The sequence below is a fragment of the Heterostelium album genome (assembly GCF_000004825.1).
Source record: "Heterostelium album PN500 unplaced genomic scaffold PPL_contig26, whole genome shotgun sequence".
Classification (NCBI taxonomy): domain Eukaryota; phylum Evosea; class Eumycetozoa; order Acytosteliales; family Acytosteliaceae; genus Heterostelium; species Heterostelium album.
In genome coordinates, this window is record NW_008805103.1 from 588,004 (window position 1) to 614,097 (window position 26,094).

A 26,094-nucleotide genomic window follows, 5' to 3' on the forward strand; every position below is an offset into this window, starting at 1 on the left:
AAATTTTAAAAATGATTATTTACAAATTCTATTTTTTCGAATCGATGTATTCATTCAAAAGGTCATGTAATTCAAAACAATAAGGTAATCTTTTTATCATTTGCTGAAGATAGAGTACCAACTTATCGATAGGTATCGAAATATTTCTGAGAATCCAATCCAATGAACGATACTTGAATTGTGTAAATGCTTCGATTTTTTTGATTATATCAAACTCTATTGACTCGATTGTATTTAGATGACGCCAGGTTAAACTGAAAGAGATAAGTTGGGAGCGGATCTGGGCGAGCATTAACGGGAGTACCTCTGGGAATAGAATAGTAGCAGGTTGATTTTCATTATTGTTATTGCTACTATTGAGATCACTCATTCTTAGCTCATTCGTGATAGTAGCTGGATTTGTAGAAGTTGTTGAATCATTAGTCTTTGTGGTTGTCGTTGTTGAATTTGTTCTTGTTGTATTTGTAGTTCCTGTTGTGTTTGTTGAATCGTTGGTGGAGCTAGTTGATTTAATAATGGTAAAAAGTTTATTATAAAATAATAAAAGTAATTTAAATAATATATAAATATTAGAGAATTACATATTTTAATAATAATATTATGAACTTCGAAAACTAGTTAAAAAAATTGTTTTTTTATTTTTTTTTAATTATTTTCGTTTTTGCATTATTATATGAAAAAACAATGCAAATATTTTTTTTTTTCTACATCAAATTAATAATGGAGAGTAATCAAATAGATAAAATATTCGTTAATCTATCACATTTAATATTAAATAAAATAATTAGTTATTTAGATGAAAATATTGACAGAATATGTTTTAGTTTGGTGTGCAAGAGATGGTTCAATGATAGAGATAAATACTTAATATTCAACACTGATTATATCTGTATTAACTCTAATAATAATAATGATATTACTCATAATCATAAACTATTCAAGTTACCTTCGTATAATAACATCTTTAATAAATCGATTCAATCAAAGACTGATTGTTCACTTTTTATTGGAGCAACCAGATTTTTATTTGGTGTATACGATTTTTATTATGGTAAATATAATATTTTAAACCTCTTTATATGTGATGATCATTTAACATTTAACTAATTAATATATATATATAAAGATAAATATACAGACTTGAAAAGTATTCCATCTTACATTTCAATGATCACCTTACCAAGTGAAATTAGCGACATAGAGTATTTCTATCAATTACTATTGGAATCACAATCAGTAACAACATTGAATGGATGCCACACACTGAGATATGGATTACCAAAAACAATCAAAACACTCTCTTTCAGCCATAGATTCAATGAATTGCTTGTTAAAGGATCACTCCCATCATCTTTAGAAGTTCTTGGTTTTCATAATTCTTTTAAGCAAGCGATTCAAGCAGGTGTACTTCCAGAAGGTTTACTCGAATTCAACTTGTACAGCATCGATTATCAATTTGAATTTCAACCAGGAGTGTTCCCATCATCTCTCAAGACCTTAAATCTTTTTTATTATAGGAATACTATTAAAGCTGGAGTACTTCCAGAGAACCTTGAATGCTTGTATTATTCTGGTGAATGTACATCATTGAAAGATGGAGTATTACCTAAATCATTAAAGAAACTTGTGAATGTGCCAATGACATGGTTACAAGCAATATCATCACTTCCAAATCTTGAAATCATTCATTTTTTTCAAATTAAAAAAGTTATATCAACACTCAATCTCGACTTATTACCACCATCTTTAAAGGTTCTCAAATTCAAGCAATTTAAGTTGATAGGAACAATGCCAACATCAATCAAATCACTATGCATTGTTGAATGTGAATTTCAGTTTGAAGAGATATTCCCAGAAACATTACAATATCACTTTGAATCGCTCCAATATTTAAGCGATAGGATTCTTTCGATTCCACCCAACGTAAAGATCGATAAGTTGATAATAAATGGATCCATTGATCAGAAAAATTGTTCACTTTCACTTCCATCTGGAATCAGTTCAACCAGATTAGATATGACATTGGACCAAGGAGATGGTTTTTTAAGAATCGATGGAAATGATCAAACAACTCTGAAAGAGCTACGACTTCCATATTCTGATATCCAACCACGTGCATTCATACCAAACACCATTAAAGAGTTGGATATTGGAGACAATTCACTTATTTATTGTTTAGATTTGATCAAATCAATCGATTCAATCAAAACACTTATGTTTTCGAAATTTCCAAAAATTGAAATCATATCACCAGAATCTTTCAAAACAATCAACAATATCATCTATACTGAAGAAACCTATCGTAATATTGTTATTTACAGAAAGTTGGACGATAATTATTATTTAATGTATGGTAATTTTTATAGAAATATAATAGCCAGAATATTCCATCAATCTAATTTGCCAACGAACTTAAACAAAAAATTAAAAACATATATAAAGTCTATTCCCTTAGAATAAATATTACTATATGTTTATTAAATATCAAATAAATTTTACAAATGATTATTTACAAATGCTATTTTTTCGAATCGATGTATTCATTCAAAAGGTCATGTAATTCAAAACAATAAGGTAATCTTTTTATCATTTGCTGAAGATAGAGTACCAACTTATCGATAGGTATCGAAATATTTCTGAGAATCCAATCCAATGAAAGATACTTGAATTGTGTAAATGCTTCGATTTTTTTGATTATATCAAACTCTATTGACTCGATTGTACATTCAGTACGATTCGCTAGCAACCATCCAAGAATATCTATTTTTTCATTGTTTAACGCTTGAATGAGTGCCTGTTTTGTACATCCTTCACTACGGTTTTCATGTAAAAACCGGACAATCTCCAATTTGTTGAAGGATGCATCATCCATTGTACGCTCACTGAATCCGAATCTGTTTTTTACTCCATCGTTGTTCTGGTGGAAGAACTCTACTACTTTAGGATTTCCGAAATAAGCAACTCTTTTCAGTATTTTCTCACTTGGTAGATCACCAGTGTTTTCTTGGAACCACTGAAGCATTGCCACGTCGCCAGCCGATGCTACGACATCCAATATCTGTCCGTGTGAATGACCTTCTGTACGATTCTCTTTCAGCCAATTAACCATTTCCAAGTTAGAGTTAATGGCGGCTCTGTTCATTGCTGCTACTGAACATCCTTCTGTACTATTCACATTCAACCATTTCACCAATTCTATATGGCCCGCACCAACAGCTGTATCCATCATCTCGACAGTATAATTTAGATTACAACTCTCTTTCAACCATGTAATAATATCAAAACGATTTGCTTGTGCTGCGAAATTAAGAGATTTCGAAGTACATCTATGTGTTGTATTGGAATGTAACCATTTCATGGCATCGAAATTGCTTGACATAGCTGCTAAATCCATTACATTATCTGGGCATATACATCCAACACCATATATAAATTTGAATAGCGTGAATCTATTTGGATATTTTATTGTTGAAGATATGTATTGTGGTTTACTTTGGTCAAACAAATTGTTATGTTCAGCCAACACATAATCTAGGATATGTTGATGATTTGCAGCGACACCAGAATAAAACATATCGGAACTCGCCAAATCTTCGGATCGATTCTCTGCTAACCATTTGATTATTCCTATGTCACCGTAGTAAGCAGCTTCATTAAACACATTTCCATCGATTTCAGATCGAGGTTGGTCAGAATGCTCTTTCAATTTGCCTAAAAGCAACTTTATCACCTCCAAATCACCGGAATGCGGTGAAATTGTAAAGGCACTAATATAATTCCAGTTGTAGGTTGGAAAGCGGTCGAAAAGATAGTTGATCATATTCATTCTACCGTACATCGAGCAGCAAGTTAACAAGCTATTGAGAAGACCATAATCTTCGTTCAGTGTGATCTCTACTTTGTTTCTCCTCTCGATTTGAAAGTGCTCCAATAGGTACTCGAATGTATTCATATCATCAGCTCTGATCGCACCAGTAAACACTGGATAGCTATTGTAATTGATAGGTTTGGTTCTATCGCTGAAATAGGTTTTCAATTGATCGATATATCCGTGAGCAGCCAACACCTCTGGTAGATTGGTTACTCTATCCCATTTATAATGAAGTCTACCATTAATACTTGAAATATCAACTACATATTTGAATATCAATTTATTTAACACTATATTATTAAATACCAAAGTAAATTCTTTTTTATCCATTTCTTCACTAAATACTATTAAAAAAAAACATATAGATCTAAAAATTATTTAAAATCTTTTACATTTTTAAAAAATTTTGATTTCAAAGAATGATCACCAACCCCTTTTCTTAAAAAAAAATGATTCTAAACAGATATATAAATGGAGAGTTGCAGTAATCAAATAGATATATTCGTTAATCTATCACATTTAATATTAAATAAAATAATTAGTTATTTAGATGAAAACATTGACAGAATATGTTTTAGTTTGGTGTGCAAGAGATGGTTCAATGATAGAGATAAATATTTAATATTCAACACTGATAATATCAATATTAACTCTATTAATAATAGGGATATTACTCATAATCATAAACATTTCAACTTACCTTCATATAATAACATCTTTAATAAATCGATTCAATCAAAGACTGATTGTTCACTTTATATTGGATTAAACAACTTTGTTAAAGAATACGATATTTATTTTGGTAAATATAATATTTTAAACCTCTTTATATGTGATGATCATTTAACATTGAACTTATTAATATATATATAAAGATAAATATACAGACTTGAATAGTATTCCATCTTACATTTCAACGATAACCTTATCCAATGAAATTAGCGACCAAGAGTATCTCTATCAATTACTATTGGAATCACAATCAGTAACAACATTGAATGGATGCCACACATTGAAATATGGATTACCAAAAACAATCAAAACACTCACTCTCAACTATCTATTCAATGAATTGCTTGTGAAAGGATCACTCCCACCATCTTTAGAAGAAGTTACTTTCCGTCATTCCTTCAAACAAGAGATTCAAGCAGGTGTACTTCCAGAAGGTTTACTCGAATTCTATCTGTACAGCTCCGAATATCAATTTGAGTTTCAACCAGGAGTGTTCCCTTCGTCTCTCAAGACCTTAAATCTTTGCTTTTATAAGAAGCCGTTAAAAGTTGGAGTACTTCCAGAGAACCTTGAATGCTTGTATTATTCAGGTGCATCTACACCATTGGAAGAAGGAGTATTACCTAAATCCTTAAAGAAACTTATTGATGCACCACCCAAATGGTTACAAACAATATCATCACTTCCAAATCTTGAAATCCTTCATTTTTATGAAAAGAATACGGATATCTCAACAATCAATCTCGACTTATTACCATCATCTTTAAAGGTTCTCGAATTCAAACGATATCGATTGATTGGAACAATGCCAACATCAATCACAACACTATATCTTGGTAAATGTGAATTTCAATTCGATGAAATATTCCCAGAAACATTACAATATCACTTTGAATCGCTCCAATATTCAAGACCAACGATTCTTTCAATTCCATCAAACATAAAAATTGATAAATTGAGAATAAACGGAACATCTTTTCTCGAGAACTATTTACTTACTCCTCCATCTGGAATCACATCAATCAGTTTAGATATAACATTACATCATAAGGACGCATGTTTAAGAGTCGATGGAAATGATCAAACAACTCTTAAAAAGCTACGACTTCCATATTTTAATGTCCGACCTCGTGCATTCATACCAAACACCATTGAAGAGTTGGATATTGGTGACAATTCACTTAATGACTCACTGGATCTCATCAAATCAATCGATTCAATCAAAACACTTGTGTTTTCCAAATTACCAACCATATCACCAGAAAATTTGAAAACGATAAACAATATAATATATATTAACGAGGAAAAATATGGTAATAATAATATTATTTACAGAAAGTTAGATGATAATTTCTATTTATTATATGGTCATTTATACGGAAAAATAATTGCAAGAATATTCCACCAATCTAATTTGCCAACGAACTTAAACAAAAAATTAAAAAAAAGTATTAAGTAATTTATTTTTAAATCGACGTGAAAAATTTTAATATTTGAAGCTCGGAATGTTCTTCATAATTTCTACTATCAATTTTTTTTCAGATTCCAAAATAGAATGATCTGATGTCATATCTTAAAAATACAGCTGTATTTTTTTATTTATGACAAGTAATATCAAAAACAGATTTTTTTTTATTGTTATCAGATATATATAATGGAGAGTAATAATCAAATAGATATATTTGTTAATCTATCACATTTAATATTAAATAAAATAATAGGTTGTTTAGATGACAACATTGACAGATTATGTTTTTAGTTTGGTGTGCAAGAGATGGGTTCATGATAGAGAATAATACTTAATATTCCACACTGATAATATCAATATTAACTCTATTAATAATAATGATATAACTCATAATCATAAACATTTCAACTTACCTTCATATAGAAGCATCTTTAATAATTCTATTCAATCAAAGACTGATTGTTCACTTTATATTTGTTCAAACTTCAAAGATGGAGAATACGATTTTTATTATAGTAAATATATTACTTTCAACCTCTTTATTTTTTATACTGATGTAATGTTTAACTAATTATTAAACTTATAGATAAATATACAGACTTGAAAAGTATTCCATCTTACATTTCAACGATCAGCTTATCCATTGAAGGTACCGACATAGAGTATTTCTATCAATTACTATTGGAATCACAATCAGTAACAACATTGTATGGATGCAACACACTGAGATATGGATTACCGAAAACAATCAAAAACCTCTGTTTCAGCTTTAAATTCAATGAATTGATTGATAAAGGATCACTCCCGCCATCTTTAGAAGAAGTTACTTTTTTTAATTCTTTCAACAAAGAGATTCAAGCAGGTGTACTTCCAGAAGGTTTACTGGAACTCTCTTTGAACTCCACCAATTATCAATTTGAATTTCAACCAGGAGTGTTCCCATCATCTCTTAAGACCTTAAATCTTTGTTTTTATAGGAATCCTTTAAAAGTTGGAGTACTACCAGAGAACCTTGAATTCCTGCAATATTCAGGTGTAAGGACATCATTGGAAGATGGAGTACTACCTAAATCATTAAAAGAACTTTTATGTGTACCAATCAGATGGTTACAAGCAATATCATCACTTCCAAAACTTGAAATCCTTCATTTTTATGAAATGAATCAAGAGATCTCAACAATCAATCTCGACTTACTACCATCATCCTTAAAGGTTCTAGAGTTACAAAAACAAAGTCGTTTGATTGGGACAATGCCAACATCAATCAAATCATTAAATCTTGGTAAATGTGAATTTCAATTCGAAGAAATATTCCCAGAAACATTACAATATCACTTTGAATCGCTCCAATATTCGAGAGATACGTTTTTTCCAATTCCATCCAACATAAAGACCAATAAATTGATAATAAATGGAATCTCTAATCATGACAACAATTCACTTACTCCTCCATCTGGAATCACTTCAATCAGTTTAGAAATGTCATTAAAACATAAGGACGCATGTTTAAGAATCGATGGAAATGATCAAACAACTCTTAAAAAGCTACGACTTCCATATTTTAATGTCCGACCTCGTGCATTCATTCCAAACACCATTGAAGAGTTGGATATTGGTGACAATTCACTTAATGACTCATTGGATCTTATCAAATCAATCGATTCAATCAAAACACTTCAATTTTCCAAATTACCAAAGACTGAAATCATTTCACCAGAAACATTCAAAACAATAAAAAAAATCAACAATATAATCTATAAAGACGATAATAATAATATTGTTTATAGAAAGTTAGATAATAATTTTTATTTAATGTTTGGTAATCTATATGGAAAGATAATTACAAGAATATTCAATCAGTCCAATATGCCAGCGAACTTAAACAATAAATATTTCAAGTCTATTTTAATTTAAAAATAAATATTTATAGTAATAATTATATATGTTTAATAAATATTTATTTTTTTTTATTCCCATTCCACATAATTTTAAAGCTTCTATAATGAAAATATTTCGAATTAGCGATCTATTAATAACTCAACCATATCAATTCAAACGGTTCTCTATAAATCTTTTAAACTTTCTTTTAAAAAAGAGTGTTTATAATGGGTAAGATTGAAAACAAATTAACTAACACCAAAAATTAAAATTTTAACGATGATCATAAAAAAAACAAGAAATTTTTAAAATGGTGATCATTTAAATAAATCATTGTATATCCCCTTAATTTCGATTAAATGAATATATCAGATTTAGTAGTTAATCTATCACATTTAATATTAAATAAAATAATTAGTTATTTAGATGAAAACATTGACAGAATATGTTTTAGTTTGGTGTGTAAGAGATGGTTCAATGATAGAGATAAATATTTAATATTCAACACTGATAATATATGTATAAATGCTTCTCTAAATAATTCCGATATCCAACTAAATCATAAACATTTCCAATTACCTTCATATAATAAGATCTATCTGAAATCGATTCAATCAAAGACTGATTGTTCACTTTATATTGGACCAGGTAATGGTCAGACAATGTTTCGATACGATTTTTATTATGGTAAATATATAAACACTTGAATATAATTCAATAAATTGATATAACAATTAAATAATAAACATAGATAATATTAGAAATCTAAATAGTATTCCAAGTAATATATCGATGGTCTCTTTAGTTTCACGGGCTAGATTCCTAGATAGTGACTTGGAGTATCTTCATCGATTGTTGAATGAATCACAATCAGTAACAACATTGAATGGATGTCACACATTGAAATATGGATTACCAAATACAATCAAAAGCCTTTCATTCCATCGACAATATAATGAAAAACTAGTTCAAGGATCATTTCCATCATCTTTAAAGTCTTTAGAGATTGTAGATTTCGGTTATTATTTCTACCAAGAGATTCAACCAGGTGTATTTCCAGAAGGTCTACTCGAATTAGCTATAGACCACTCGAGTTATCAGCATGAATTTCAACCAGGAGTGTTCCCATCATCGCTCAAGACCTTGCATCTAACAAACTATCATATACCGATCAAAGCTGGACTACTTCCAACTAATCTTGAATTTTTGAAATATACTGGTAAATCTACAACAAAATTGGAAGAGTTATTACCGAAATCCTTAAAGTCTCTATACATTACAGTGCCAACTCCAAGTTTAAAAGGATTGTCGGTGCTTCCAAACCTTCAAACACTTTTAGTACATCAATATCGTAACCAGATATCCTCGTTAGATCTCAATGAGCTCCCACCAACCATTAGAGAATTAGAAATCAAACGATTTCGATTGACAGGAACAATACCAACTTCAATATTTAGACTATCTCTATGTGAATGTGAATTTCAGTTCCATGAAATATTCCCAGAAACATTGCAATATCATATGGAATCCTTCAAATTAACAGGAGCAAATACTATCGGAATTCCATCGAACCTCAAGATTATGAAATTTAAAGTATACTGTTCTTCATACGAACCAATCATTTCACTACCATCACAAATAGAATCAATCTACTTGGGTGGCCAATTAAACAATGAAAAAGAACATCTACTCGATTGTAGTGGTGGAGGTAGTGGTGGTGATGGTAATCGAGGTGTTGGTGGCACATCAGATAAACCTTTATTAAGAGAACTTCGTCTTCCATCATTCATAAATGTAAAACCTAATTTTAAACTACCAAACACAGTCGAACTGTTAGATCTTGGTTTGAATGATCTCGAAGATGCATTACCGATGGTTCCTTCAACAGTAAAAACACTTGGCTTCTCTAATCGATCTATCAATAATATCAGCATACCAAATAATATCAAATCGTTCACCAATATCATCTTTCATTTAAATAGTCATTACATATATACTATTCGAAAGTTAGATGATAGTTTTTATTTGATCTATGGTGAAAATCAATTAACAAACTTAATAATAGCTAAAGTATTCCACCAATCTAAGCTAACAAAGATCTTAGGCAAATCTTTTAAATAAAATATATATAACATAAATTTTTGATGAGCATTAATAACTTTATTTAGTTGATATAGCTGTATCGATTTCATTAAAAGTTCAACGAGTGGTTGAACCAGTGGTTGAGCTAGTGCTTGTAGAAGAAGGTGGTTTAGTTCCCGTTGTAGAGATCGAGCCGGCAGGAAACGGGGAAGTAGGTTCGGGCCAGGGTGGAACTGTAGCGAAGGTAGTTGGGCGGTCACAATCAATGCAATTGGCTTGGCACTTTTCACTGTCCGGTGGGCATCTCTCACAACATGGTCTAGCAGTTACAATGCTCAACATGAACAAGATTGCTAACATTAACGCGATAGATTTTACAATATTCATTTTTCTTTGTATAAACTATATACATATTTTGATAAATATGATTAATTTTAATGATTAAATAGAATTAGTTTTAAACTTTTACTTACTTATTGGTTTTTAATAATTGATTAAGTTTTATTTTAATATTGATTTATATGATTTTTGAATGATTAATGATATCATTTTTAAAAGTATTTATAGCTGTAGTATCTCTAAAGAGACCTATGTATTCATGTAAATTTCATTGTTTACAAAAGTTGTTTATGTGTATTTTAAAAGTAAAATTAAAAGTAAAATTTAAACTAACAAAAATTTTTCAAATGACTTGAGTAAATATTAGATTATCTTTAATAATATAAAAGAAACTAAAAATAAATTGTCTTCACATTTTCAAAGTGTATCAAAACACTGTGAACCAACTATGTTTTTTTTTTTAAAAATTAAATCAAGTTATAGTCAACCTAAATGGAAGTAGTAAAACTCGATGGTCCTTACTACAGGTGGGTCCACGACCTAACTATAGCAAGACAAACCAACTTGCCCAATTTATTTGGAGTCAGATATTAAGTGATAAAGCCTATATAGGTGATGGTAAGTTTTAACTCCTATTAAAAAAAATTGGAGGAGTAAATACAGAAGAAGAGAAACTATTTAATAGTAGATTGTCACTATTCGCTTGGACGTTGAAAACCTGTTCCCAAGAGTAAGAAATTTTTCAATATTGGATAGACCATTTCGATCTGATGTTGTTATGTTAAATAAATATACAAGAGTTATCTTTTTTATCATATCATGATAACTAAAAATAAAAATATTGTTTTTTAATTCATTTTATTTTTTAATAAATAAATTTTTTTTTTTTTTTTTTGATTTTCTCTATTTAACCAGTCAGTTAATTAAAGTTGTTTAAAAGTGAAAAAATAAAATAAATCTATACCTTTATAAATATTACATCCGCTATCCTTTTTAGCCAATCTATGATTACATGTGCTTGTTTATATGTTTGTTTTACTTTTTAGTTGAGCAATAGAACTAATTCTGTTATTGAACTCTCACCGGTCGTACTATTCCAACTCTAATCAATAAAAGAATTTGAATCATCTCACCTTTAAGTCTTTGTTTATTATCATCATTGAATCATTGTGATCAATCACAATTGGAGGTGAGAATGGAGAGTGATTGTATTGAGATGAGAGATAGAATTGGAGGGATGGTTTGGATGAGGAATATATACATTGTCTTTATTGGATTGTTGTTGGAGACTACTGGATCAAAGTGCGAGAGTTGGATGCTTCATCACGGGAGATTTTCGTTGGCAGTTTGTTGGATGGAATGCAGGTCTACAGCATAGAATGGAGGAATAATGACACCTGATGGCAAAGGTGGTGCTCCATTGAACAGTTCAACAGTTGGTATCTGGAGTTGGTAAAGTGGAAGACCAAGTGCATTACAAGGATTTTGAAGGTTGAGGGGATTGGCTGGATTGGCTACAGGTGGAGGAGGCCCAACTGGAGGCATGACACCTTCATAGCCTTGAGGAGCAGCATATCCAGGTGGAGATATGGGAGGCAAGTGTCTTTGGATTGTATTGGTGACATCCAAATGTGTCGTTCCACAAGAGATGATCCTGACAGGATTTGCTGCTGCACCATTCTGATAGTACAAAACAAGCATCGCAAAGTCTCCATTGTTTCTGGGATAGATCTTGACACCAATAACGATCCTGATTGTGCTTGGTATTGCAGCCACCGCAGGGACACCAGGAGCAGGAAGGACAGCAGCAACACGATCCATGAAATAGTCGAGGCAATTTTGATGTAACACTGGAAGTGATTGAGACTTGGCTGTTTCGATGACTAATGTTGGGTAAGGTTTTCCATGTCCATTTGCCGAATGATTGTTGGGGACATTGGGTCGAAGAGGTCGCAAAGATTGGTCTGGCTCAGCATTTGCATGTCCTGGTTGGAGGATCAATGTCGCATCTCCTACGGTGCGCAACAAATGTTGGTTTGGGAATGTTTGAAAATGAATGATATCCTTGATCTCATTGACAGTGCATGAATGCTCCATTGAGGGTACTTCATAGATCCATGCCCTTCCATCTCTAAACCATATCCTCGACTTGAACTCAGATCTCTCCCCATCCTTTTGTCTTCTTGCTATAAAAGTATTATGATTGATGGGTCCAAGTTCAACTCCTCCATCGGGAACATATCCTACCTGGATATAGATGAGGATGTTAGTGATATTTCCTCTGCAATATAATTGAAGTCATACTTCTCTCAAAAAATTTATTTTATTGGACCAACCTCTGATCCTTTTGACTTCCTCAAGAACTTCCTGTTGAGACTGATTTGTTGGTGAGGAGAGCGCAAGAGAGTCGATATATGGTTCAGTGTGTGCATGCTCTTGATTTGAAGAGGAGGAGGAGGAGGAGGAAGAGTACAGTTGCTGAGTCATCGGTATTGCTTGATGATCTGTACAACTATAACTACGAAGAGAGAATGATGATTAGTGAGGAATATAAATTATCACCTATCTTATAAAAAAATAAACAAATGATTGACAGCTCACATTATGATACATTTAATAAATAATGTTCCTTATAGAAGTAAAAAACAAATAAATAAATAATAGAAAAGACAATAATATTATTAAAAATGATATTATAATTTTTATTGGGCTTTTTCACTTTTTTTATTTTGAAAAATTAGAATGTAGTTTTTTGCAAAAAAAAGTGAAAATTACCAAAATTAGTATGTTCAAATATTTAAAATCTCTTTGTTCTTTGGCATTAATGATTGTACCTTTAATAGAATTCTTTGTTACTTCAATGATTTGAATGATCACTTTTCCAAATCAGATGATCTCGCAAACCAGTATATTCTTAGGAGCATAATAACCTCTTTGTGAGTCTTAACATCGAAATCTACTTGTTGTCTTTATATGATTTCCTAATGAGATCTAGTACTAACTGTGGATCCCATATAGTATTGTATTTCGGTTTTGCAGGTCTTTCTTTTGCAATACCTCTTGTTACTCTGTTACGCGTAGTTTCCGAATTGACATTAACAATAGCTAATCGCTGAAGTTGAGCTATCATCGATGAATTCTAATATATATGAGCTGCTAAAATCCAAAGAGTAAAGGTATGTAAGGATCAGGTTAGCCGTTGAAATGTCAATTCGATTTAAATCTTTTAACTCTGTGAATTCACACCATTACAATAATTACAAAGCTCCACGCTCTATCGTAACAATCTAAAGTTGAGGAAGACCATGAGCTATGTAACAGAGACAACTCTTCCTCATATGTCTCTGTACAGAAATAACTTACTGCTTCTCTGAAAGTCACAGGTAAGCTAATTTCCATTTGTCCTGTAGGTGACTCGGTATCTGACTGATCGACGCAGCTTTCAAATAATTCGAGAAGGTTCCTATCTCTATTATCATATGGTCTAGTCGATTCGCTTGTTCCTTGATCAGTGGGAACCATGGTGCGCGGACCACAGTGGGAACACCAGTGTTGACGAAGTCCGATTCTCGTCTTCCCACTTCGCTATCGTTCTCGGTATCAGTTTCGGCGGTGGAAACATGTAAAGGTGATGTCCATTCCTCCATTTCTGGCTGAAAGCATCCTTCTGTAATGTGCAATATGGAATTGTTCTTCTGTTCGAATGTGAAGAAAATAGGTCTAATGTCTTCTGTTTTCCCATGATCCTGTGGTACCATTCCTTCTTTAATGTCCATCCGTATCTGATCTCTTTCTTTTTGTTGTTTTCTACTCCTCTTGATAGATAGTCCGGAGTTGAATTGAACGTTCCCGGAATGTGAGCTTATTTACTCATGTCAAAAGAATCTGATCAAATTTTATTTTTTCTTAAAAAAATAAATTAAAACAAAAGTAAAACAAAGATCTTTAATCTTAAAATTATTTAATTAATTAAAAAATAAATAATTAAAAAAATGTGATCTTGAGCAAAGATCAATGTCCAATTTCATTTGTTATTATATTAATGAATCAATTTCTTGAATATTCACAAGAAAGTAGTATTGTTATTATTTTAATACCCAAGTGATAATTTTAAAATTAATGTTCATTGTAAAGTAATCACATGTTTATTGTTATTTTTATTTTTTGTTCTATTTTATGATAGTGCTAATTAGTAAATATCGTCATTGTATGGTTATGTATCTTTACTTGTACACTGTCGTCCGTCTAAGGACAATAAGGTAGCCGCCAAGGCAATGTCAATACCTATCAATCAACATCAACAATATACATCAGCCAACACATAGCAATAGTCAATTACAATTAATTAAATTAATTAAATCAACTAAATAAGTAATAGTTCAAAACAACAGATCGAAATAACAATTAAATTAGAATCTGTTGTTTCTAGATTAAGTATTCAACACTCAGCCGTCAAGCTTCTCAATAATGAATATATTGAGTTTAATGCGACGTTAAAGAGTCATTCAATTGATTCAATTCATTCAATAATTAATTAAGATTATTATATTATAAAGCTATATAAGATATCAAAATCAATTAATTAATAAAAGATTTGATTAGAGTTAAATTTAAATTATATTAAAACATTATTAAGAATATTATTTTTTATATTATCATCGATTATTAACTAAATAAGAAAATGGTAGATCCAGCTGATCAGCCATCAGATACAACAACAACAACCACAACCACAACAACTAGTTCAACAACACCTACAGATCCAACAACTAGGGCAGGTGACCTCAGCATGAGTGACCTTGAAAGTAACAACAATAACAATTCAATCCAATCAACTTCCATTCTATTCCCGGATATAACTCCTACCAACACGCGTCCAGATCCACTCCCATCCGATCTATTCCAATCAACTCTGGCCGCTTCGAAGATACCGATCTCCTCTGCCATCGCCTCTGGTCAACCGGATAATAAACATACACCTATCATTTTAATACTATACTTCAGAAACACAGTTTTGGTAAATTTGATCGTAGTTGACCTACATATTAATTGAAACTACTGTAATTACTGTTTTCTTAAATTCGTTTCTCAATTAGCTAAATTCTTTGATTCTTAAACTCTAATTTGAATGATATTATTTCTTTTAGATGATATTTAAATAATATGAACTCCCAAAAAAAAAAAAAAAAGATCATAAGAGCAAAAACAGATTTTTTTTATTTTTTTAGATAATATTAATGGAGAGTTGCAGTAATCAAATAGATAAAATAGTTGTTAATCTATCTCATTTAATATTAAATAAAATAATTTGTTATTTAGATCAAAACATTGACAGAATATGTTTTAGTTTGGTGTGCAAGAGATGGTTCAATGATAGAGATAAATATTTAATATTCAACACTGATAATATCTTTATTACTCATAATCATAAACAATTCAAGTTACCTCCATTCAACAACACTTTTAATAAATCGATTCAATCAAAGACTGATTGTTCACTTTATATTGGATTAAATAACTTTGCTAGAGAACACGATTTTTATTATGGTAAATATTATACTTTAAGCCTCATTTTTTGGGATGATCATTTAACATTTAACTAATTAATATATATATATATATAGATAAATATACAGACTTGAAAAGTATTCCATCTTACATTTCAATGATCAGCTTACCAGGTGAAATTAGCGACCGAGAGTATTTCTATCAATTACTATTGGAATCACAATCAGTAACAACATTGTATGGATGCCACACACTGAAGTATGGATTACCAAAAACAATCAAAAAACTCTCTTTCGACTATAGATTCAATGAATCGCTTGTGAAAGGTTCACTTCCACCATCTTTAGAAGTTGTTAGTTTCCTTAATTTTTTCAATCAAGAGATTCAAGCAGATGTACTTCCAGAAGGTTTACTTGTATTATATTTGTACAACTCCGAATATCAATTTGAATTTCAACCAGGAGTGTTCCCATCATCTTCAAGTCCATAAGTCTCTCTTTTTATAACCATCATTTAAAAGCTGGAGTACTTCCAGAGAACCTTGAATACCTGGAATATTCAGGTTCATCTACACCATTGGAAGATGGAGTACTACCTAAATCATTAAAGACTATTATAAATGCACCAATTTCATGGTTACAAACAATATCATCACTTCCAAATCTTGAAATCCTTCAATTTTATGAATCGAAAAATGCTATCTCAACAATCAATCTCGACTGCCTACCACCATCTTTATAGGTTCTAGGATTCAAAAAAAGATATAGTCTGAAAGGAACGATGCCAACATCAATCAAATTACTAGATCTTGGTGAATGTGAGTTTCAGATCGATGAAATATTCCCAGAAACATTACAATATCACTTTGAATTGCTCGAATACTCAAAAGATACAATTATTTCAACTCCATCCAACTTAAAGATAGATAAATTGATTATAGATGGAATCATTGATCAGGAAACCTGTTCACTTACTCCTCCATCTGGAATCACATCAATCAGTTTAGATATGTTATTTGATCATAATGAATCATTTTTAAGAATACATGGAAATGATCAAACAACTCTGAAAAAGTTACGACTACCACATTTCAATATCCGACCTCGTGCATCCATACCAAACACCATTGAAGAGTTGGATATTGGTAACAATTCACTTTATGACTCATTGGATCTCATCAAGTCAATCGATTCAATCAAAACACTTGTATTTTCAAAATTATCAACAATTGAAATCATATCACCAGAAACATTCAAAACAATCAACAATATCATCTATCTGGAAGATTATAATAATAATATTTTTTTCAGAAAGTTAGATAATAATTTTTATTTAATGTTTGGTAATCTAAATGGAGATATAATTGCAAGAATATTCCATCATTCGAATTTGAATGCGCACTTACATAAAAACATTCAAAGATAACATGAACAAACTATAATGATTTTAATTAGTTCAAGAAACACATTCACTCTTTAATATAAATCATTTTGAATTTGGAAACCTATTCTCTATATTATTTTATTTTTTAATTAATGATTAACAATTAAATAAACAGAACTTCCAAAAAAAATTTAAATAAATTTTTTTTTTTAAAAAAACCAACTTTTTTAGAGGTCCATTTTTATATCAGATATTTTTTTTCAATCATAACCAAAGTATCTGTATTTTTGCTCAGGTGCAACTCTTTTGTATAGATATCTAATAAATACTGGAGAGTAGTAATCAAACAGATAAAATAGTTAATCTATCACATTTAATATTAAACAAAATAATTAGTTACAATTTTATTTTCTTTTTTTTTTAAATAAACAATCATTATTTGCTCAGATCAGATATTTATAATGGAGAGCAGTAATCAAACAGATATAATAGTTGTTAATCTATCACATTTAATATTAAACAAAATAATTAGTTATTTAGATGAAAACATTGACAGAATATGTTTTAGTTTAGTATGCAAGATGGTTCAATGATAGAGATAAATACTTAATATTCAACATTGATAATATCGTTATTAAATCTATTAATGATAATGATATAACTCATAATCATAAACATTTCAACTTACCTTCATATAATAACATCTTTAATAAATCGATTCAAACAAAGACTGATTGTTCACTTTATTTCGGACCAACCGACTTTAATAGAAAATACGATTTTTATTATGGTAAATATTATACTTTAAACCTCTTTATTTGTGATGCTCATTTAACTTTTAACTAATTAATAATTATTAAATTTATAAGATACATATACAGACTTGAAAAGTATTCCATCTTACATTTCAACGATCAGCTTACCAGATGAAATTACTGACCAAGAGTATCTCTATCAATTACTATTGGAATCACAATCAGTAACAACATTGAATGGATGCAACACATTGAAGTATGGATTACCAAAAACAATCAAAACACTCTCTCTTGGGTATAAATTCAATGAATTGCTTGTTAAAGGATCACTTCCATCATCTTTGGAAGAAGTTATCTTGAATTCTTTCGACCAAGCGATTCAAGCAGGTGTACTTCCAGAAGGTTTACTCGAATTCAGCTCCGATTATCAATTTGAATTTCAACCAGGAGTGTTTCCATCATCTCTCAAGACCTTAATTCTCTCTTTTTATAAGAAACCTTTCAAAGTTGGAGTACTTCCAGAGAACCTTGAATGCTTGTATTATTCAGGTGCATCTACACCATTGGAAGATGGAGTATTACCTAAATCATTAAAGCAACTTATTGATGTACCAATGACATGGTTACAAACAATATCATCACTTCCAAATCTTGAAATCCTTCGTTTTTATGAAGAGAACCAAGATATCTTAACAATCAACCTCGACTTATTACCATCATCTTTAAAGGTTCTCGAATTCAAACGATATCGATTGATTGGAACAATGCCAACATCAATCACATCATTAAATCTTGGTAAATGTGAGTTTCAATTCGAAGAAATATTCCCAGAAACATTACAATATCACTTTGAATCGCTGCAATATTCAAAAAAAACGATTGTTTCAATTCCATCAAACCTAAAGATAGTTAAATTGATAATAGATGGAACATCTTTTCTCGAAAACAATTCGCTTTCACTTCCATCTGGAATCACATCAATCAGTTTAGAAATGTCATTAAAACATAAAGAGGCATTTTTAAGAATCGATGGAAATGATCAAACAACTCTTAAAAAGCTACGACTTCCATATTTTAATGTCCGACCTCGTGTATTCATTCCAAACACCATTGAAGAGTTGGATATTGGTAACAATTCACTTAATGACTCATTGGATCTCATCAAATCAATCGATTCAATCAAAACTTTTGTATTTTCGAAACTATCAAATATTGAAATCATCTCACCAGAAAATTTGAACACAATAAACAATATCATCTATCTGGAGTATAGTAATAATATTAAATACAGAAAGTTAGATGACAATTTTTATTTAATGTTTGGTTGTTTAAATGAAACTATAATTGCAAGAATATTCCATCAATCTAAATTGTCTGTGAACCTTCATAAAAAAATGAAATAAATTAAAGTTTTTTTTTTTTGTTGATATTCAATTTGAAGAGTTGGATATTGGTGACAATTCACTTTATGACTCATTGGATCTCATAAAATCAATTGATTCAACCAAAACACTTGTATTTTCCAAATTTATCAAATATTGAAACTATATCAACAGAAAATTTGAACAAAATCAACAATATCATTCATCTTCAGTATAGGAATTTTATTAAATACAGAAAGTTAGATTACAATTTTTATTTACTTTTTGGAATTTTAAATGAAATGATAATTGCAAGAATATTCCATCAATCTAAATTGTGCGAACCATAATAAGAGAAATGCTACCTTCTTTACACACCAAAGTGTGGGATTCGATATTCATGATATCAAAAAATAAATAATAAAAAGTCAGTTTGACTAAATGAAATAAAATCTGACTAATATATTTTTTAATGTAAAAAAAAGCATTAGGAAGTTGCACCTCCAAATTGTTTATTCCATTCTAAATAATTTTTGAGTTCACTTTGGGCAACGCTCGGTTTCATTGATGATAAAGCCGCCTTGAAATCACAAAGTGCAATCGGTCGAATAGCATCAGTCGTTGCGTTGAGAATATCGATCTCTCCTCTTATGGGAATCATAGCTGCCTCTGTGCAAAGTGCTTTCATGTCGGAACCAGAGTAACCTTCAGTGAGCTCTGCAACTTGATCATAGTCATCCTCAGACATATCTTTATCCTCGTTCGACAACAGTTGTTTCACCAATTGATAACGTGCAATTTTCTCTGGCAACGGAATATACAATCTCTTTACTAAACGACGTCTGGCAGCTTCGTCCAGCTCTTCAGGTCGGTTGGTCGCTCCCACCAACAACATACGATCGGCCGAGTTTGTAGCGACACCATCCCACTGCACCAAGAACTCTGTCTTTATTCTACGCGATGCTTCATTCTCACCGTCGGTTCTCTGCGTTAAAAGTGAATCGATTTCATCGATGAATATAACCGATGGCAAATAGCATCTGGCAACAGCGAAAAGAGCACGAACCATCTTCTCACCGTCACCGATCCACTTGCTCGTGAGCGAACTAGCGGAAATACTAAAGAAAGTGGCATTGACGCCACTGGCAATGGCACGACCAATCATAGTCTTACCGGTTCCAGGTGGACCAAACAAAAGAAGACCTTTCGGTGGATTACGCAGTCCTTTGAAGATGTCGGGTCTCAACAACGGGTAGGTAGCAAGCTCCTTAATCTGTTTCTTTACACCCTCCAAACCGGCAATGTCATCCCACGAGACCGAGAGTTTCTTATCGAGAATCTCATTGCAAATCAACTCCAACATTCTCGGCTCTACGTTTCTCAGTCGTTCGTCGTCCAGTGGAATACCATTGACATTATCGATACCACTTGGATTTGTCTCATCGTTCTTACTAGTGGCAGCACTTCCACCACCACTTCCATTTCCACCACCGGTTGCTGTTGTTGGTTTTCCTTTTACTACTTTCTTTGGTTGCTCTACTACCTGTTCTTCTTCTTCTTCATCTTGCTTATACGGTGAAATAAAACCTTTTCTCTTTCCACCTGCCACTTTTCCAACGTTTGACTTTATAGGATTCGGTGCAGCTCTTTGATTGTTTAACTTGTTCTTCTTCTCTTGATCCGTTATAAATTGATCTTTTGCAGATTTAAATGAATTCTCTAAAGGTGTAGTATCCATTTCATCATCTAAATCGATTGTCTTTGGTGGTAACGATGCAGGTGCCTTATTTACATTTGAAAATGATGGTTTTGCAATTGGTGCTCTAAATGTTGGAATTGATTGTTGTTGTTGTTGCTGTTGTTTAACTTGATATCTATTATTATTATCATCATCATTATTATTATTATTAAATTGTTGTTGTTGGTATGTTTGTTGTGTTGTTGCTATTGCTGAAGTAGAGGAAGTAGAAGTAGGAATGCTTGTTGGTGTTTGTGTTTGTATTGAAGGTGGTGTTGGCATAGGTATTTGTCTATCATTATATAATCTATTTATCTCATTGATTGTCTGTGAAACTTGATTAGTGTTGAACAGTTTGAATGCATCGTCTATCGAATGTAGAAACGGTCTATCTTTATATGCCAGCTTCATCTCGTTCATTGCAACGTTCTGTTGTCTAAGCAGTTCATCGTCGAGCAATGAGTTGTATCGCCTCAGCAGTGATTTCACCGCTTTTCTATTGACGCTGTTTCTAATGGAGTCGCGACTGATCTGAATCTGCTCGGTATTGACGATACTGGAGATAGGTATACTCTGTCGCGAGGTGGTGGGTTGTGTCGATGGCGAATAGCTATCTTTCATATCGCAGGTGGCCAATGAACATCGCAGATGATCCAACTGTCTCATCAATATCGATACTATCTCTGCATTGATACCATTGATTATAGTTGCACTCTCATCGTTGAATGAAATCGAATCTCGATGACTAATTAGTTTATCTAGTTGCTGTTGGTTCCTCTGAAAGTAATGTATACCCAAGAATGAATTACACTGAATATCAAAATATTGATTAACATTATTATTATTCCAATCCATGATTAATTATCTTCTCATTTCTTTTTTTATTCAAAAACGTCAATATATATATATCTATCAATACATATAAATATATATAAAATTAATATTTAGACATAAATCTGAATCCATCAAATATTCAAATAATTAATAAATTCCTAGAAATTTTTGACAAAAAAATTAAAAAAAAATTAAAATTAAAAATGATCCGATGAGATTCATGAATTTTTTGGTTATATCTATAGAGTTAATAATTATATATTACTTTACCGATAATGATAGTAATCCAACGGTTGTTTTTGGTTCAGATAGTATTAAACACTTCCATGCCATTGTTATTGGATTTCCTTATAACTATGATTACTTGAATGAAACCAACAACAAAAACATTGGATATCTCAAACTATCGTACTCACTGAATGGCTATCATTACAAAGACTACGGGGTGATTGAAACCGGTCTAAACGATACTACCCACGTTCACTCGATCGATTTCGTCGCTGTTTTCTCAACGTGGGGAGATTCTGAAATTTGGGATTTAGTGGCAACCTACATAGCAACCATAGATGAAAACTATACTACCCCGAAGAACTTCCAACAACCAATTGGTAATGATAACACATAATTACAATTGTAATTGTTAACAACAATAAAGATTATTAAAACTTATTTATTTGTTTACTTTTGGTTTGTCATGTAAACGATGGAAGATGCACATGAATCTCTATCTTTATCATCTTCACTAAAGAATTGACTCCATGTATTGTTGAGAATAGAATATTTAAAATTCTTGTTTTTCTTGTTGGAAGTACCACCTAATATATAGATATGACAGTCATCATCATCATCATCATGATCCTGTGTTGTTGTTGTTGTTGCTGTTGGTGATGCTTGGTGATATACCATTGATAGGTAGATATTCGATTCGAATTTGAATGGTGCAGAACAGAGTATCTCTATTTGATTGGTATGTGTACTGAATCTTTGGAATCGGTTGCTACCACTTGAATAAAGGTAGATATTACCATCGCCATCTGTACATGCCGATTTGATATCATCGTTGAGAAGTTGATCTTTGTGTTGTGTTATCGCTTTCGATTTAGTATCGAATAGATAGATACTGTTATTATTATTATTGGATTGTGTTGGTATAAAGTAGATAATACTGTCATAGTAGAATGAATAATAGTTATTCCTATAGTTGAAATCTTGATGGTATCTTTCAAACTGCCGTTTGGAAATAGTAAACTTGTGTATAGCATTATCATTTCTATGTACTAGATAGACTGTGTCTATTCCATCGAAGCATGCCGATATACTACTTCCTTTGATTCCAGAGGTCATTTCACCCACGAAATCAATCGATTTGCTTCTAATTGAAAACCTAAAGTATCGATTAGCTAACTGATGGGAATCATTCCCAAAGATATAGATACAATCATCTACAGTAACAACTGAATTGTATGAAAAGTTAAATGTAAATCCCAAGTCAATTGATTGTTTTGTTAGTTCTGTAGATCCTCCTGTTGTTGTAGTTGTTGTTCCACCACATGGTAATTGAATTAATGTTGCAAATTTATTATCCCATGTGATTGATAATATGTATTGTTGTTGTAGATATTGTTGTTGTTCTGATTTAGGTTGAAGATTAGATTGGGATAGTGAAAGTTTAGCCATTTGTTGCTCTTGTTGTAATTGTTGTCTATATCTCTGAGTTACCAACATAAATGATTGTTTAATTGATTGTTTTACTTTGTTGACAGATGGCTTATCCACTACCAATTTGAAAGTTGTGTTATTTCTCGAAGGAGATGCAAGTAACTCTTCATTCAACACAAACGAACTATAGTATTTCAATACAAGTTCCATTATATCTATGTCGGTAGACTCTACTTGATCCTCTTCGTTCCCAAACTGTTCATTACTGAACTCAGATAACAAATGATATCCAATATCATCAATTAACGATTTCAGACATTCTGATCGATTGATTTTATCGATAATATTAGTTATTTGATAGTTGCTAATATTGTTATTCTCTTCCTCTTGATTATAATTATAACTATCACCACTACTACTATTGTTATTATTTTTATTAATTATATCGTCATTCCTATTGATAATGTTAACTAAATGTTTTAATTGGTTGAAATGTTGGTTGATTTGTTGTTCTAGTGTATCTTTGAGATTGTTGATTGGTCTACGTAGTTTGTACTCCTCCAATCGTAGTAGTTCGTGTAGCTCACCGAATGCTTCTGATATCTCATTCTCTGTCTGCGTCAATGACTGATAGATGGACGAACGCAACTTTATGACATTGTAGACTCTGTCTCTCTCGCTTCGAATATGGTCAATGATTGTTGAGTCGCCACCACCAATATGTACTTTATGATTTTCATGAAGTGTGCTGGCGGTTTGTGAACAACGACAACAACTCTCCAAACAAAATAACACTTGACAATCAAAACAAATTGATTTGCTGATATTACAACGACTACTATTACTCTCACAACTATTCATTTGAATCGATTATAAACAAAAGTAGAGTAACAATAGTACTGTACTACACTATACTATTGTTTGTTATCATTTTGTTTAAACCACATTTTTAAACAAAAACAAAAAAGAAAGTTAAAAAAATCGTATTTACAAAATATTGTTGTAATTAACGGTGATCAAAGCTATGCTAAAAGGTAACCCAATGATCATATCAACACTTGTTTTTTTTTTCATCATTTTCTTTTGATTATAATGTCGACCTATCCACAAAACGGTGATAGTTTAAATTTTGACATTTTTGACATCTTTGACACCATTGACATATTTGACTAATTGTTTAAAATTTTAAACAATTTTGAGTCTTTATAAGTGTTATTATTTATTGTTCGAACACAAAAAATTAAATAAATTCATTACCAAAAAAAAAATATCAAAAATTTTTTAAAAAAAAAAAAAAAATAAATTAAAATTAATCGAAAGACAGAAAGAACTTTAAAGTCATTCATCTCAAAAAAGATAATAATTAAAAATAGAATAAAAATAGAATGTCAGGAGAAACAGAGTGGGATGATATTCAGATAAAGTTGGGCAACAAAGCTGCACCACCAAAGAAGTTGACAGAGGACGAGATATTCGATCTCATTCAAGAGGCTGCACAATATGCCTCTGAGAAAGAGAAACAAGAGAAGCTAGATAATGCTTCACTCGAAGACTTGAAAGAGATGGAAGACGATGAAGATGAACAAGTTTTAGAGAAATTAAGGTTTGAATTCAAAGAAAACAAAAACAAAAACAAAACAAAACTATTGGTTTTAACATTACTTGTTTACTTCCTTTTAATAACTTTATAGACAGAGAAGAATTGCACAAATGAAAGCGGAAGCAGAGAAAAATAAATTTGGTGAACTTTATGAGATTTCAGAGCCTGCCTATAAGAGTGAGGTAACAGAAACTACTGGTTATTTCGTTGTAGTATTACTTTTTAAGAATGGGTATGTTATTATTTTACTTGTGTGAAAAGAGAGATAGTTTTGTTTGTTTATTTGTTATTAATTCATTCTTTTAGTATTCCACAATGTCAGTTGGTAAATGAAATTTTGAAGGAATTGGCAAAGAAACATAGAGCAACCAAGTTCGTTCGAATTAGATCGGAGGAAGCTATTCACAACTACCCAGATAGAAACCTACCAACTATTTTGGTTTATTTCAATGGTATGATTGTCAATCAGATGATTACACTGGCAAAGATGTACGGTGATCAAGTCAATGCCAAAGACATAGAGTGGTGGCTGTCGAGATGCGGTGCAGTCAAGACTGAAATGAAAGAAGATCCAAGAACAGCAAAGAAAACCAACATCACAACCACCTCGAAATCATTAAACTCAAATCGTGCACGTATAGAAGATTCTGACGATGATTACTCTGACGACGATTAATCGAAAAATAAAACAACTGTTACATAGCATAGCAACAACAACAACACCAAAACTGTAATGATATAGTCTACAATCTTTAAAAACAATCAAAAATAAACCATATTAAAATTATAAATAAAAAATGTAACTAACTATTTCTAAATAACTCAATGTCCATTGATTTCCACTCTAATTCAGCTAATATGTGCAGATTAATATCAACACTATTAC

The 26,094-nt window shown here is 31.2% G+C and overlaps 11 protein-coding genes across 11 annotated transcripts; 5 read left to right on the forward strand and 6 right to left on the reverse strand.

Moving 5' to 3' along the window:
* Positions 1 to 28: 28 nt before the first annotated feature.
* Positions 29 to 370, reverse strand: PPL_11952 (uncharacterized protein; the record flags this gene model as incomplete). The annotated part of the gene is made up of 1 exon (XM_020582698.1): positions 29 to 370. One exon carries the CDS (start codon positions 368 to 370, stop codon positions 29 to 31), a length of 342 nt encoding a protein of 113 aa, XP_020427052.1.
* A 350-nt stretch (positions 371 to 720) lies between these two features.
* On the forward strand, positions 721 to 2,455 carry PPL_11953 (uncharacterized protein; the record flags this gene model as incomplete). Its single annotated transcript, XM_020582699.1, has 3 exons — positions 721 to 1,051; positions 1,127 to 2,348; positions 2,443 to 2,455. The coding sequence occupies 3 exons, from the start codon at positions 721 to 723 to the stop codon at positions 2,453 to 2,455; spliced, it is 1,566 nt and encodes a 521-aa protein (XP_020427053.1).
* Positions 2,456 to 2,518: 63 nt separating this feature from the next.
* Positions 2,519 to 4,201, reverse strand: PPL_11954 (uncharacterized protein; the record flags this gene model as incomplete). Its single annotated transcript, XM_020582700.1, has 1 exon — positions 2,519 to 4,201. The coding sequence occupies one exon, from the start codon at positions 4,199 to 4,201 to the stop codon at positions 2,519 to 2,521; it is 1,683 nt and encodes a 560-aa protein (XP_020427054.1).
* Positions 4,202 to 4,342: 141 nt separating this feature from the next.
* PPL_11955 (uncharacterized protein) lies at positions 4,343 to 10,070 on the forward strand (the record flags this gene model as incomplete). Its single annotated transcript, XM_020582701.1, has 8 exons — positions 4,343 to 4,673; positions 4,747 to 5,439; positions 6,658 to 6,778; positions 6,839 to 7,861; positions 8,094 to 8,180; positions 8,368 to 8,636; positions 8,701 to 9,836; positions 9,957 to 10,070. The coding sequence occupies 8 exons, from the start codon at positions 4,343 to 4,345 to the stop codon at positions 10,068 to 10,070; spliced, it is 3,774 nt and encodes a 1,257-aa protein (XP_020427055.1).
* Positions 10,071 to 10,148: 78 nt separating this feature from the next.
* Positions 10,149 to 10,418, reverse strand: PPL_11956 (uncharacterized protein; the record flags this gene model as incomplete). Its single annotated transcript, XM_020582702.1, has 1 exon — positions 10,149 to 10,418. One exon carries the CDS (start codon positions 10,416 to 10,418, stop codon positions 10,149 to 10,151), a length of 270 nt encoding a protein of 89 aa, XP_020427056.1.
* Positions 10,419 to 11,412: 994 nt separating this feature from the next.
* Positions 11,413 to 13,892, reverse strand: PPL_11957 (uncharacterized protein; the record flags this gene model as incomplete). Its single annotated transcript, XM_020582703.1, has 3 exons — positions 11,413 to 11,472; positions 11,766 to 12,617; positions 13,632 to 13,892. 3 exons carry the CDS (start codon positions 13,890 to 13,892, stop codon positions 11,413 to 11,415), a joined length of 1,173 nt encoding a protein of 390 aa, XP_020427057.1.
* Positions 13,893 to 15,051: 1,159 nt separating this feature from the next.
* PPL_11958 (uncharacterized protein) lies at positions 15,052 to 16,368 on the forward strand (the record flags this gene model as incomplete). Its single annotated transcript, XM_020582704.1, has 4 exons — positions 15,052 to 15,387; positions 15,599 to 15,917; positions 15,995 to 16,115; positions 16,182 to 16,368. 4 exons carry the CDS (start codon positions 15,052 to 15,054, stop codon positions 16,366 to 16,368), a joined length of 963 nt encoding a protein of 320 aa, XP_020427058.1.
* Positions 16,369 to 16,658: 290 nt separating this feature from the next.
* PPL_11959 (uncharacterized protein) lies at positions 16,659 to 19,419 on the forward strand (the record flags this gene model as incomplete). The annotated part of the gene is made up of 3 exons (XM_020582705.1): positions 16,659 to 17,084; positions 17,835 to 18,051; positions 18,131 to 19,419. The coding sequence occupies 3 exons, from the start codon at positions 16,659 to 16,661 to the stop codon at positions 19,417 to 19,419; spliced, it is 1,932 nt and encodes a 643-aa protein (XP_020427059.1).
* A 445-nt stretch (positions 19,420 to 19,864) lies between these two features.
* PPL_11960 (uncharacterized protein) lies at positions 19,865 to 21,970 on the reverse strand (the record flags this gene model as incomplete). The annotated part of the gene is made up of 1 exon (XM_020582706.1): positions 19,865 to 21,970. The coding sequence occupies one exon, from the start codon at positions 21,968 to 21,970 to the stop codon at positions 19,865 to 19,867; it is 2,106 nt and encodes a 701-aa protein (XP_020427060.1).
* A 657-nt stretch (positions 21,971 to 22,627) lies between these two features.
* PPL_11961 (uncharacterized protein) lies at positions 22,628 to 24,469 on the reverse strand (the record flags this gene model as incomplete). Its single annotated transcript, XM_020582707.1, has 1 exon — positions 22,628 to 24,469. One exon carries the CDS (start codon positions 24,467 to 24,469, stop codon positions 22,628 to 22,630), a length of 1,842 nt encoding a protein of 613 aa, XP_020427061.1.
* A 524-nt stretch (positions 24,470 to 24,993) lies between these two features.
* On the forward strand, positions 24,994 to 25,884 carry phlp2 (phosducin family protein; the record flags this gene model as incomplete). Its single annotated transcript, XM_020582708.1, has 3 exons — positions 24,994 to 25,211; positions 25,300 to 25,440; positions 25,515 to 25,884. The coding sequence occupies 3 exons, from the start codon at positions 24,994 to 24,996 to the stop codon at positions 25,882 to 25,884; spliced, it is 729 nt and encodes a 242-aa protein (XP_020427062.1).
* Between the last annotated feature and the right edge of the window lie 210 nt (positions 25,885 to 26,094).